This window comes from Sturnus vulgaris, chromosome 1, assembly GCF_052056855.1.
Source record: "Sturnus vulgaris isolate bStuVul1 chromosome 1, bStuVul1.hap1, whole genome shotgun sequence".
NCBI lineage: Eukaryota > Metazoa > Chordata > Aves > Passeriformes > Sturnidae > Sturnus > Sturnus vulgaris.
In genome coordinates, this window is record NC_142243.1 from 44,168,495 (window position 1) to 44,182,003 (window position 13,509).

General features: G+C 37.7%; 1 protein-coding gene across 2 annotated transcripts in view; it reads right to left on the minus strand.

The window, feature by feature from the left end:
• The window catches only part of CPNE4 (copine 4), a 223,454-nt gene that overhangs the window by 75,223 nt on the left and 134,722 nt on the right, over positions 1 to 13,509 (minus strand). For both annotated transcript variants that reach the window (XM_088165064.1, XM_014878363.2), the window contains 2 exons: positions 11,439 to 11,522; positions 10,424 to 10,513 (listed from right to left, as the gene is read on the minus strand). In XM_088165064.1, the coding sequence (XP_088021190.1) occupies positions 10,424 to 10,513; positions 11,439 to 11,522 (174 nt within the window). The remainder of the gene's footprint in view (positions 1 to 10,423; positions 10,514 to 11,438; positions 11,523 to 13,509) is intronic.

A 13,509-nucleotide genomic window follows, 5' to 3' on the forward strand; every position in this document is an offset into this window, starting at 1 on the left:
GACTAGACTGGCTTATCTGGTTTATCTATGTGTTTATACACAGCAGACGAGACACACTTCAGCCCTAAATAATCCATTTACCTTTTCATTAAATTTTACTGGAGCAAAAAAAACCCCAAAACCTTGCAGTATGACCTACTAGCAGTATGCACATCCCCTTGCTATGAATATGCAGTTTCTCAGATAATGAAGCCCTAACCATTTAAAGGTTTTTCAAATGAAAATCAGTGAAAAATGAAGCTAAAATTTCATTTTGAAAGCTCCAAGCATTCATCATAAGAAAATAATAAAACGACATGGTACCAGTGTCATCTTTCTGTCAGATTCTAGTGAACATATAGAGAAAGAGAGATTCCTCTTTACTTCACCACGTTTTCACAGTTACTGGCAGTGAAGAACTTTGCACTCTTGTGAAGCTGGAAAGGGCGTCTAATAAATGCTATTAAAAGTCAGCCAGAATGCATTAACTACCCGTGAACTTGTCTACTCAAATTTTTAGCATATTGACAGACTTTGACCCCCCAACATCCTTTGACAAAATATCCCTGTCCCATCACTGAATTGTGTTGCATAAAAAGATAATTTCCTTTGTGCCTGGTCATAGTGATTTTCACATTCATGTGCCCTGAGGACAAATAATCAACCCATTCCCTCATCATTTCCCTCAAGTTATTCACGATTTCAGAGCTATCTCCTTATCTTTTCCTACCATAGGAAAAAAAATTGCTATCAGCAAATCCTGGAATTTCTCAGAAATAAAATCAAAAAGGAGACTCAGTAGGAACTCTAGGCTAGCAATGTAATGGTCAACAATGTAAAAGATGATTAGTAGATCTAAACAAACCTTAAGCATTTGATATCTAGAGTTGTCTAAGAGATCAACTGCTGATGCTGTTGCTGTTCCTATATTGTAACTTCAGACCAAGGCAATTTGGAGTGTATGGGACAGGCTACCCATAGCCTTTTATATCACCTCTTTTAAAAACAGATTAGACGACTCAACAATCTGTACTGGTACTACTGAGAAATGATTTCTAGTATTACTCACCTTCTCTTCCACTCAAGGATATATGGGCAATTAAAAACTTTTCAGGAGAGGAAGGATTAGCATGTTTGTGAAAGGAAACACTGTCACTTTGGTAATCTCAGGCAAAGCAGATACAGTGGCTGTCATGCTCAGGACACGAAACATCTCTATGGTCACAGAGTAGTCTTATGCTCAAAACAGCTTGCACATCCTTCGAGGTGTTCTGTGCCAGCAATGAGCTAAATACACCAAGCTTTGAACAATTCTGCTGAGCAAAACTTCAATGAATAGCATGAAAACAACTAAATGGAAAGGAGAAAGGATTGCTGCACCTCAGTCAGTGAGGGGCCCTGAGAAGCACAAGAGCTGGGGCTGGCACAAGAAAACATCATCCTCACAGGCTTCCTGAGGAACACAGCTGTGGCACTGCTCCTGGTGGGCACACCATTAAAACAGCTCCACCATCCCAAGTGAACAAACAGCTCTTGATTTCTCTTTGTCTGGGTACTGGGATGAAGGTGTCACAAAGGAACTTTATCCTTCCATCAAATCCTGCTCAAAGCTCTGAGCTAGTGATAGCAAACATGGTAGCAAAACTACCCCGGGAGTGCTTTAGCAACTGAAAACAGATTTAGCAGCAGAAAAGCAACTACCCATAAACACACGGAAGCCTCTGATCCCAGGAGCCGGGGTTTCTTCTAGTATTACCACAAAGAGGGAAGGTTTTTTCATGGAATCCTGTAGAGCACTGCCATTGAGCAATTTCAAAATCATTGGGAGAACCAGCATACGTGACAACCATGCTTAATTTAGGCTAACTAATTTCGATTTGGTAAGGCAGATAAAGCATTTTTTATTGCAAAACATAACTAATTATGTAAGGTGGATATACATTATACACATGCACCTACACACTGCGAAATGCGTGTAACATCTAGCTGGGAGAAAACATGGTTTTGGTAAACTAAAAATGCAGATCTAAATTTTAACAGAATGCATGTTAGATGAGATCCCTAGGTATGTAAGGGCTAAACACATATTTTCAGTGTGAGACAAAGTTCACACTTTTCAAGTAACCACTGTGTAATTCGACACCTTCTAAAATATTTACATTTAGACACACTTAATACCTATTTCTGCCCTAGTGATGCCTTGAATATCACAAACAACTTATAATTATGCCCCTGAAGGTACTTCTGTTTTTTTTTAAACAAATGTATTATTTTGCCTGTTTGACTCTGTTAGGTTCCCTGAGAGTGCTACAATTTAAAATACACGTATTTTATTATCTGCACCATGTAACCATTTTTTGCATGGCAGTATGTTAGCACATAAACTATCAAATACAATTTATGAGTAGAATTTTAAGGTAATCTTTCTGTTTAAAGTATGTAGTTCATAGCAAAGACTACATTTATTACAAGATTTAACAACAAGGAAAGAATTTCTGTGAGTGTCTAATTTTCAATTTACACAGTAAAAAATACATCTGGAAAGAAACCAAAGGCCTTCGTAAGTTGATTATATGTCAGCCAATGTGAGGCTTTGCTACTTTATAAGAGACTGAAATGAGATTGTCCCGAAATTGCCTTCTCTATTTTTTCCAATCTCAACAGAAAGAAATGAAAAAAAGAATATAAAAAACAGGTTAGACTTCCAGTTTTAATATCATGGGATGCTGTAAGTCACACAGTAAAATGTCCTGTAGAATGATGGATTTTATTTATGATATGCAACACTTAAAATTCTCTCACTACATCATGCAGCCGCTTTACAAGGTTACAGCTATACCTAATCCTGTTCTGTTTTAGTGAAAACAGAGCTTCATTCTATTATTTTAATTCAAAATGGTAACTAACACTTGTTTCTAAACTTACACAGTAAGCAGCTCTGAGCTAATTTTGGGATCTGTAAGGATGTTCAGTGCACTATCAACACAGAGATATGAAAATTGGGAAAAGTGTAGAGGTCATTTAATTAATTGGTGTCCCATATGCCCACCATCCATTATGGAATGATCCTCATTATCAGGGCTGTGCTTTGTTTCATTTTAAATGGTCCCAGGGATGGGATTTAGTGCTCTATCAGCTATTCCCCTGTGAAGGAACCAGACCTCTGATTCGGATTACAGTCAGCAGCACTTATAGGAGCCTCTGCTTCATTTCAGGGGATTAAAACTTGGTTTCAAAAATAATGAGAAAGAGCCCTTCAAAATATTTCTCACACTGATGACTTGCATAGCAAAGCTGTAGAAGCCTGTATTTATTTGTCTTGGGATGGAACCATGGAGGCAGTAAGCAATTTGAAGGAAGCTCACAAGAAATGCAATGTACAAATTATTTGGAGGCAATCCTCTTATTTGCAAAAGAGAAAAAGAGAAAATACTCCTCAGATCCCCTAACCAGACAAACATATTTACACAAAATTATTTTGTTGTTGTCCTCCCTGCCCTTGTTTCAGACTATGAATTCTCCTTGCAATGTCAGGAGGAACTTTCATTTCTACTCCAAAGGTCATGAAACTGGGGGTTCTGATTAGAAACAGGAAATAAAAATCTCTTTTTACAGGGTAAACTCTGAAATTTGGTCTGTGAGAGTCATCCATTGCTTGGGAGAAAGACACCTGAACCTTGCTACCCTGCCCGTTTTATTTAAATATACCAGCTCTTCAGCCTTCTATCACCTTCTGCCACCTTTTTCAATACCCAAGCCCTTGGAGATGTGAATGTCACCTCTTGTCTTTTTAAACCCAGTGCATCAGATGATCTGTCCTTGTGCAATTCGCTTGGACCCTTAATTATTGTGACAACACTTGTTATTCAGAGAGCTCTTTCATCTTCAAAGCACTTCACAAACATCAATTAACACAAATCTAGATTAATTAATCTGACAATTAATTTGCTATATATCCAGCAATTCCAGCAATGGAGAACAAACTAGTGGCTATTGAAGTAATTGGAATGAGTTCACTTGACTCCAACAGATATGGGATCAAGTTTATTTCTTGAGTCTAATTTTCTCTCCTAAATCTTGACTGCCAACATGGTGTTTTCTTCTCCAGCATCTTCAGCTGCTTCATCAAGAATACAACAAAGGAGTGGCAAGAGGGGAAAAAAAAAAAGCATCTGTAAGCTGAGATCATACACACATAGTGTTAATCACTTTTCTTTTACGGGTCATCTTGTATCTTACATTCCACCTGCATGGAGTTTATGAAGTTTGATCAGGTCAGTCAGCTAAACCAGGGTTCCAAACACACTGCTGCAATTAGTGAATTCAGGAGGCACTCATACTATGATAAGCCGATTGCTAAATTACAGATTAACCCAAACAGACAACAGGGGTGAGTGGTTGCAGCAAATTCCCCACAGCCACTGTAAACCTTATGAACAGGCATCTTAAGTTTTTAACAATCATTGTAGTGCCTGTGGTATCACTTCTCTCTCTCTTATGTAGAGAAAGCAAGGGGAATATGAAAGAAAAAGGAAAAGAAACATTTACTTGAAGGTTTGATGGTATGTATGCAGGAAGGTCTTAGACTCTCCCAGTGTGTTGTTTAATTCTATAATAACCTGCAAAATAATGCATCATTCTCTCTGAAAACTGTATTAAAATTCCTATGCTCATGAAAATATTTCTTAGCTTATTACACACCTCATCCTAATACTTAAGTCTATTTTTTTCTTTTCAGCACCAAGAAGGAACTTGTTATTATCCAAAATTATCAGCTGCAGTTAGCTCTAGAAGAACTCTGCTGAAAATTCACAACATAATAACATCCTTGAAGTGGCTAATAAATAAATATTATTCAGACTAAAAAGAAAGAGCTGCATTCTCCAAGAGTGAAGCAATTATTCTACAGATTCCAGGAAAACATTTTGACCTAATGAAAAGGAAACAACTTACCAAAAAAGAAATTTGAAAGTATATTTTGATTCATACTAAAGGCATGTAAAGGTTGAGTCTCCTTTTCTTATTTTTGAACATTTTCTACAAGAAGGACTCAATTTGCAAATACCTCTACAACAACACCAGGGTATGCAAGCAGAGAATGATTGGCTCCACTGGCATCAATTTGGTGAGTAAATTGAAGGGAAAATGTAGAACTGCTTAGTTAATCAAGTATGACTGAAATCACCCAATCAAGTAAATAACCAGCAAGTCTAGCCTGTGCTGTAATTTGTTCTTGGTGCCAGTCTCTTTCTACATGGAATTAAAAGTCCAAAGAAAACAGCAACAGTAAATGAGCCTTCTCTTATGGAGCAGTATAAAATCCTTCAGTTCATGCCTTTCTAATCATCATTTGACACTGCTTGAATTGCCTTTTAAGCCATATGCTTTTTAAAATCCTGCAGAAGTTATTGCTGTTGACCATAAACTGTATCTTTCCATACTGGTGCTTCAAACACTGACAGCTAAACTGTGAAAGAATAAAAGTACTAATGGATTTGTCTGAATATATTATTCCTTGTATTTTAAGCTTTACTTGGTCTTCTTCACAGGTTTTGCTTAGTTACTTTCACTAGTGGTTTTCAGAGATACTGAGAGTTTATAAAAAGATTACAGTTTATAATATACCTGCACAAGCAGAGCTGTAGACAAGTATTAAAGGTCACTGAAAACTTATTGATCTAGAGAACACAGCAGCAATAATTCAGAGAATATCAAAATAGCCACTGCTATTTGCTTTTCCTTAACTTAGAATGGAGCAGACAATCTGTAAGAAGCAATTTCTTCCCCTAATGATCCATCATTTTGCATGAAAGAGTCAACCCTTTTAAAGAAAAAAAAAGGAAACAGAAGGTTACAACTGTCTGAAGAAGACCCAACGTTTCACCCCCAAAAATGCCATAGCAGACCTGGGGAAGAGATTATTGCATTAATAACAAAATCTCATGTAATGATTTTAATCAGTAAGATGAAAATAAAGTGATTATCTATTTACATCCAGAATAATGTCAAGATCTTTCTTGTAAGTTGTGGAGCTTCTTCTATTAATTTTGTAATGAGGTTCACATTAGATAATAGTATCAACAAGGCAGAAGCAGCATAGATTACTAATTTAAGCAAAGTGCAGGTCTCTCAAGAAGACCTTGTTAACAATGACCTACCAAAAATGTGGAAAATTCACAGTCTCTGAAAATTCACATTGAAAAGGGACTTATTTATCAAGATCTTAGTATGGAAATAAATTGAAAATGACCTTTGAAGTCCTGAGTGCACGTTGCTAGGACTAAGAGCATTATAGGCACACTGGGGCTTACAAGCATATGGAAAGACTCCTCAGCAGAAACCCAAACAATTTCTGTGCTAAGACACAACTACTCCAACAGATCAGTGGACAGAGCCAAGGAAGTCAATTGGACATAAAAGAAAACAGAGAAGAATGGCAGAAATGAGTTTTAACCTCATTAGAAGTGCACAGGAAGAGGCAACTTTCCCGTGGATACAAAAGAAAGCAACAGTACTGTCTGGAGAATTCAGGCTGCAAAGAGCCACACATACAGACAGAGAGAGGCTTTGTAACCCAGTGTAACCAATGTAACCCAGTGTAACCAGTGTTACCCAGCCCTGGTAACCACAGCTGCATGTCCCACTCACAACTGCACACGCACCAATTTCATCGTGAGCATCACCTGTCATCTGAGTCACGCAGGGATGAAGCAATAAATAAACTGACAGCAATGATACAGTTGCAACATACAGATTTTTGAAAGGTAGAAAAATATCTAATGGACATGCTTCTTTTGAAAATTTCCCCTGTGTAGGTGGAAGATGGAAAGGGCTTTCTATACAGATATGACATGTGCTTCCAACTCTCCTAGCAGTTTATCAGTTCACCTTTTTTATTCTAGCTTTTTCTGGCCTCAGTTCCTACTTTTCCTTGTGAACAGAACTTCTTTTGGGGAGGTTCTCCATACAACCTCAGCAGGAGATAGAATTATTGTATGTCATATGCCCTGTTTGGCCTTTGCCTAACAAGCATCTTGTTAGGCGCTTATTTCCCAAGTATTATAGCACCTAATACCAAAACAAAAAGATTATTTTTCTGCATACATTACCAGGACTCCTCTAGAAAAATAAGAACCCTGCAACTATTAGAATGGGCGGGCAGTAGATGACCCCTACCAGAAAGTAGCCACAATACAATCTTGTATTTCAGATAAACCTTTGATGGCAACATAACTCTCATGCTGAAACCAGATTTGAATGCCAAAGTTTCACAATTTACAGGACTTTCAGCACAACAGACTACAATAAAACCTGCCCTCAGAAGGAGTACAATCCTCACTCAGACTTGTCAGTAGTTACCGTTGTGATTTGAAAATCTTTATATATTAGAAAAGCAATGCACTACTTTTTGATCAAAGATATATTTTGTTCACTTCAATGTCCTGTTGGCATTAAAAGAAGGTATGATTGGCACTGAAGTGTGACCAGACTTCACACACATCCACTTCTTGGATGGTTTCAATGTCTGGGAAGAAAAGCTCAGTAGGTTCATAAATCTAATATATCCTTTTCATAATAAAACCTAGAGCAGCAATAATTGTAATAAAGTTTTACAAGGTGTCCTGAGAGGAATAAAATGCTCATTATTCTCTGCACCACAGCTAAATAAAGCAAAATTAGTTTTTTCTTTAAAAGCACATAAGGAATTCAAATTAACAGACTTTGTAAAGAATGCTAGCAAAAGACAGACCCTAACTATTGGCTGCTTTGATTTTAGTGACCTTGCTCATGTTATCTTTCTAAACAGACACTTTAAACCAGAAAGTTTCAAATGCCCAGACAGTGTAAAAACTGCTTAGGATGCAAGACTTATGCAGAACAAACTTCCTGTCAGCTGAGTGACTTTCTGTGAGTTGTTTTAGGGTACTTTTCTCATGGTAATCCTCATTACCCATAACAGAAATCTGAATTCTAAGCTCAGTACCCATGTGAATTCAGTGGCAGAGATGAAGGGCCAGGACTTCAGGCTTCCAAATAGCCTACAGGCGTAAACCAAAGGTAGGCACAATTGCAAGGTGTCTGCAGTTAGGAATTTCCACAAGATGATAGCTCCCTCCGAGCCCTTCTGGTGCCTCTTTAAGCCTTAACTTAGATAATGCTTTCAGATTATGTTAAAAACTAACAGCAGGAAGAGACACAAAACTACCCAGCCTTATGCAATTACTGTTCACAGTGATCAAACAATCTTGGCAAGAAGCTGGTGCTCAGCAAGGCAGCTGGAATACACTAAATCTCCCCCACGTTAAATAAGGCACAGGGAACTCTTCCAACACTTAGCAGTAACATATTGCTATATACTTTATGAAGTGAAACAAAGCAACTGAAGTCAAATTTTCCAAAATATGGGAACACAAAGAGTGGAATGCTTAGTCAATCAAAGTAAAATCAAAGTCAATCAAAGTATAAATATTCATATAGTGCCATACCAGTCACAGACACTTCCTATCTCTAATTCTTATCATTTTCACTCTTCTGTCCTAGCTGCCATCCAATTCCTAGGTTATAGACCATATAGAAAAGAAGCAAATAATTATCTGACAGGTATTAAATGCTATCTCTCAAATACAAGTGATTTGGGTGGCTGCTCTACCATAACAGTCTTATCTTACACCCACCAAAAGTTGAATTTGAAGTAAGTATCAAGCTTTTTTCTTATTTTACAGCCATAATTAGTTTTAAAATATTCCTGTACTCATGAATGATCTGATGCAAATCTTAATACTTTTAGCTTTTCTGCAAATGGCTGAACTGTAGCCTCAGGCAAATACTCAGATACCTAAAGCAGGTCTGCAAACATTTGCATGCACAAAGGAAAAACACGAAAAATTCTTCCAAAAAGAGGAGAAAAAGACTGTCTTGAAAAATCTCAGTAGGTTCATAAATCCTATTTGCTCTGCTTTTCTTTTTCAGCCATTGTTTCACTGACTTTCTTCTTCAGCCATTTTTTCACTGACTTTCCCCTCATCTTCTCTACAGGCAACCCTAAGGGACTACACTTGCTCCTCTTCACTTCTCCCTTTTCAGCTTGTCTTTTGGCAGTACATCTGCAAACAATTTTGACTACTGTCTGCTCATAGCTCAAAAGACCACCTTTATTTCCAGACCCATCTTCTTCTGCCCACACTGAAATCTGAGCCTTTCTTATACCTTCTCACCTCAATTTCAGAGATAAGAGCATTTTTCTCCCTGTGGAACCTCATTCCTCTACCCTTATGGACTTGCCACTTGTTCTCACATTCTAGACTTCATATTTTGTTTGCTTCTCTTCCTAGGTTTTCTCACCTAAGTGATTTAAAGACCACACAATGTAGACAATGTGATGAATCAGGCAGCGCTGTGCTAATTCTGCTTTTCATTTCAGTAGCAGAAATCTGATCCATCTCTTGCCTCAAATTTATATGTTGTTCCATAATAACAGGGCTAGTTTTGTGAATCCAAGCATTCATAAGACTGCTTTTTACCCTTTCCACACATATGTGATGTGCATTTTAACATATCCACACCAGCATTTTATTTTTTCTATCTGCATAGTATATTCTGCAGTAAGTAATGACTGAAAAACGGCAACATCCCTTCTGCAGGGTTTTGCAGCTATAATGATGAAAGAAGAAATATTTGCAAGGGCAAAATAAAATTCTATTAAGCAATTTGGTATAATAAGAAAAAAAAAATGGTATAATAAGAAAAAAAAGTAGTCGTACTTTCATCAAAAAGTCATACCATTTCATCAGGTCTAAGAGTCTCAATAGACACTGAGAACCAGCTCTTTGTTCAACGTTTTTTAACTTAGTACTAGCCTTAAATCTTAAATATAAAAAATTGGATAAAAACTTGATTTAAGCCTTAGCAAAAAGAAGATGATTTTTTTCTACACAAAGTTCCAGGTTCTAAATTATCTCTTTCTGCCAACTAGAAACACTTCCATTACTATGGCATGTCTTTTTGTGGCCATCCTAGTCTTCAAGTATAATAACAAATCTCATATTTCAGTGTTTCTTTTACAGAAGGTCTCCAGATATAGAAGTGAGGAATTAGTAGTTAAAATTGTGGTAGGGCTGCCTCTTCCCTTGAGTATACTTTCACCAGTTAAATGATGTTGGATTTAAATTATCCAACTGATTGGGAAAAACAGCCCCATCATTTTTTGAGGTTACTGTAAGAAATAGAGTAGAGCAGAATACTGTAGAGCATAATCTACTGATTACAGTGGATTACAACTTCTCTGCATCCTTAATTTCATTATGGTAATCATAACGCAACTGTGTGATCATCTTTTCCATCAAAGAAGAGGGAAGTGCAGAATAGCAATCTACAGCTGAAAAATAGAGACCAACTTTTGTTTCCTATGAGTAAAACTATTAAAAAAGCAAGAATTGCTTCTGACCTTTAGCCTGCGATCCTGGTCTCCACTGCACAGAGAATTTACAGACACTTTAAAAGTCTTCCATGCTGGATTTAAGTTATTCATCACAACCTGTATGTGAAAAGAAGAAAGAGAGCCCTTAACATTTCCACATCTCTCAGCAGAATGCTAACAAGAGCCACAATTCTCAATTCAGTACATTCATCAGCAAGAGAAGAAAGCAGAGCTCAGCTGGAGTTTTCAGAACTACATCCAATGACATATGAGCCTTTGAGCAACTGGCAGTTTCCAACACTCTTCCTCTGGAAAGCCCTCAAAACTAGCACGAGTGGAAAATGGAGACATACATACCCACAGATGATGCTACAGATATAGCTCCAGCACTGCCAGGGCTCAGTGGGAGATAATTCCCAAGGGAAAGGCTGTAGAGCTGAACTGGAAGCAATGGAAGACTGGGTGCAGGACTGGGTAATGGGGACTGGCAACATCAATTTACAGGCACATAGTTTGCCTTGCTAGGAAAACTGTATGGAATCCATAACAGGTTTATGATCCCTAACACCTGCCACAGCCCCACCCTGTACACCTAAATGCTGTTTTTTAAGACAGTGCCAGTCATTACCATGGAACAGTAATGTCACTGGCTGATAAGAAATAAATGTAAAGCACCAGATTACAATCCCTTTAGCACCAGCAACGCGGGAGGAGATGGGGAAGAAGCAACACAGTATTAATGGGAAAATATGATACAGTCTGTAGCCTGGGTTTGGCTAAATCTAGAATTTATATCTCCTGACCTTCCAACAGAGAATCTGCCAGTTTAATTAGTTTTGGACCTTTGGCTTCATCTTTCTTTACTATAAGGTGGGTAAATCAAGACCTAATACCCATTAGTTACCAATTATACTTGAGTGTAACACTAGGAAGTGTGCATGTTTGCACACCTACATTTAAAACCACTTCCATTTATGACACGGGAAGCATAAACTATTCCTCCTGAAAGCCCATCTGGGTCCTTGGAAAGCAAATTCCTTACCTCAGTCCTGTGAACAAGTTGTTGGGTTGCATCATCATTCACCCGAAAAATTTCCAGAAAAGGATCAGATTTGCTGAAAAAATCCTAAAATAAGATATAGGACAGGTTACTCTTAAGGCTTCTTTTTCTTTGAGCTTTCAGGGCACAATGCACTGGCGCTTCCCTGACTCCTAATGAAAATGAAGAGCCAGAGTAGTTTTAGTGAGACCTCTTGGTGCTTCTCAGCAATATTCTTGTCCTTGTCTCACAAGGATTTCCGTGGTTTGTTGTTCTCAGTCTGACTATTTAATCATGGCATGCAAAACCATAAAATGTCCTTTTACAACCTCTTCCCTTCTTACACCCTGCCCAGTTTCCTGAGAATTAGCTCTGTCATCCCCCTAGCTTGTTTCTTTCTGTCTCCATGCCTGTTTGGTCTTTCAATATCAGTTTTCTAATGCATTGCACTTGGAAGTATATTCCACACTGGGGCTGAATTTCACATTGTTCACCTACCCTCTCAAATTAGGAGTTAATTGGCCAAGACATTGGCATGCTACAAACTAACAAAAGTACTGTATAAATGGATTAGAGGTGGTTAGAGAAGCAAGTCCTCTTCAGGGTGTGGTAACATGGCCCATGCTGAGATGACAAACAGGGCAGAGTAATGCAGGAAATAACTTGATATCTGTAGGCAAATCTTTGAAAGACATCAAGGTTCACATTCACACACTGTAGAACATCTTGTTCTAGTCTTGTATCCAGCTAACAACCCTGAACTTTCTTACACAAACCTAAATTAAGTTGCTTTCTATAGTGCTGTTTCAGTTTGGCCACAGGCTCTTTTGTTTCAACATCTCATTTATTCTGGACATGCTGGCTTGGTGGGGGCAGGGGGAGAAGAGTAACTGGCTGTTAACCCAGGAGGGGGAAAGCTTGCAATTTCTAACTGCACCGTGCTGAAAGAGCATGATTTAAAAGCACTAAGTCCATTTCCTGTAGTTTCAATTTCCTTCTTAATTTTCTTCTTCAAAAAAGCCACATGATTAACTTTGTGCAGATGAATATTATTCTGTATAGGACATATCCAAAACCACAGACCTCCATGTCAATTTGGAGAAGTGAGAAACTCTGTTCAGTATCCAAGTGTTTCTATGTTAGTGTTAGAGTAAAAATTACTTTAATATATAATTCTACCAATTTCTCCTTACCAAATGTCCACCATACCCATTCTTGATTAGTTTAAGGCCATTGGTTTGGGAACAACTTTGGATAAGATGCTAGCCAAAGTCTGGGCTTGGAAAAATTTATTTTTAGGGCATTTTTACAATTCCACGAGTTCAAAACAAACAAAGAATTCAGAGCTTTGAAAAGGAATGCCTGAATTTGAATGCCTGGAAAAGAAAATGAATCCCTATGGACCACAAGGCCTTGGGCAAGGCTCAAAGAACCTCACCCAAAGTCTTGTCATCCCTTAAAAATGTCGTAATATTTGTGTTGAAAATGCTGTTTTGTAATTGATCTGCTTCCGTTGTGTCATTGATCTGCTTCTTTCCTTTCAAGAAAAAGCTTAGTGGCCCATTTAACAATTGATGGAAAGCACGTGAAGATTTACTTGTTAAATGCTATCATGGGGAGCATGGAACAACAAAGCTGTATGTTTGGCTATTTGTTCCAGCTACATGGTAAACAGGATATTTTATATTAAACTTTGTAAAACCAGTGCAAAATTCAACTAAGTAACTCTAGATTTTGTCTCAAAGCCCTGATGTAAATTTAGTATCTGATTCCATTCAAAATTTGAAACTGCTAATATATAGGGGGTTTTCGTGATCCAATTCTGCCAGAATTATACCAGTGTACAGCAAAGAAAACAAGCAGAGAGAGAGGGTGCTGGTGCAATCACAGTAGCATGGAATCCAGAGTGCACAGGGTTAAAAAAGATTGAGCTGCCTCTTCTCACACGTGAGCATTCTGATTGAAGCTGAGTAAAAGCTTAATGTTAAGAGTTTCTTTAACAAACATAAATTTGATAAGTTATTTGAAAAAAAACACCTCAAAATCATTTATCTGAAGAATGAACCCTGGAGTG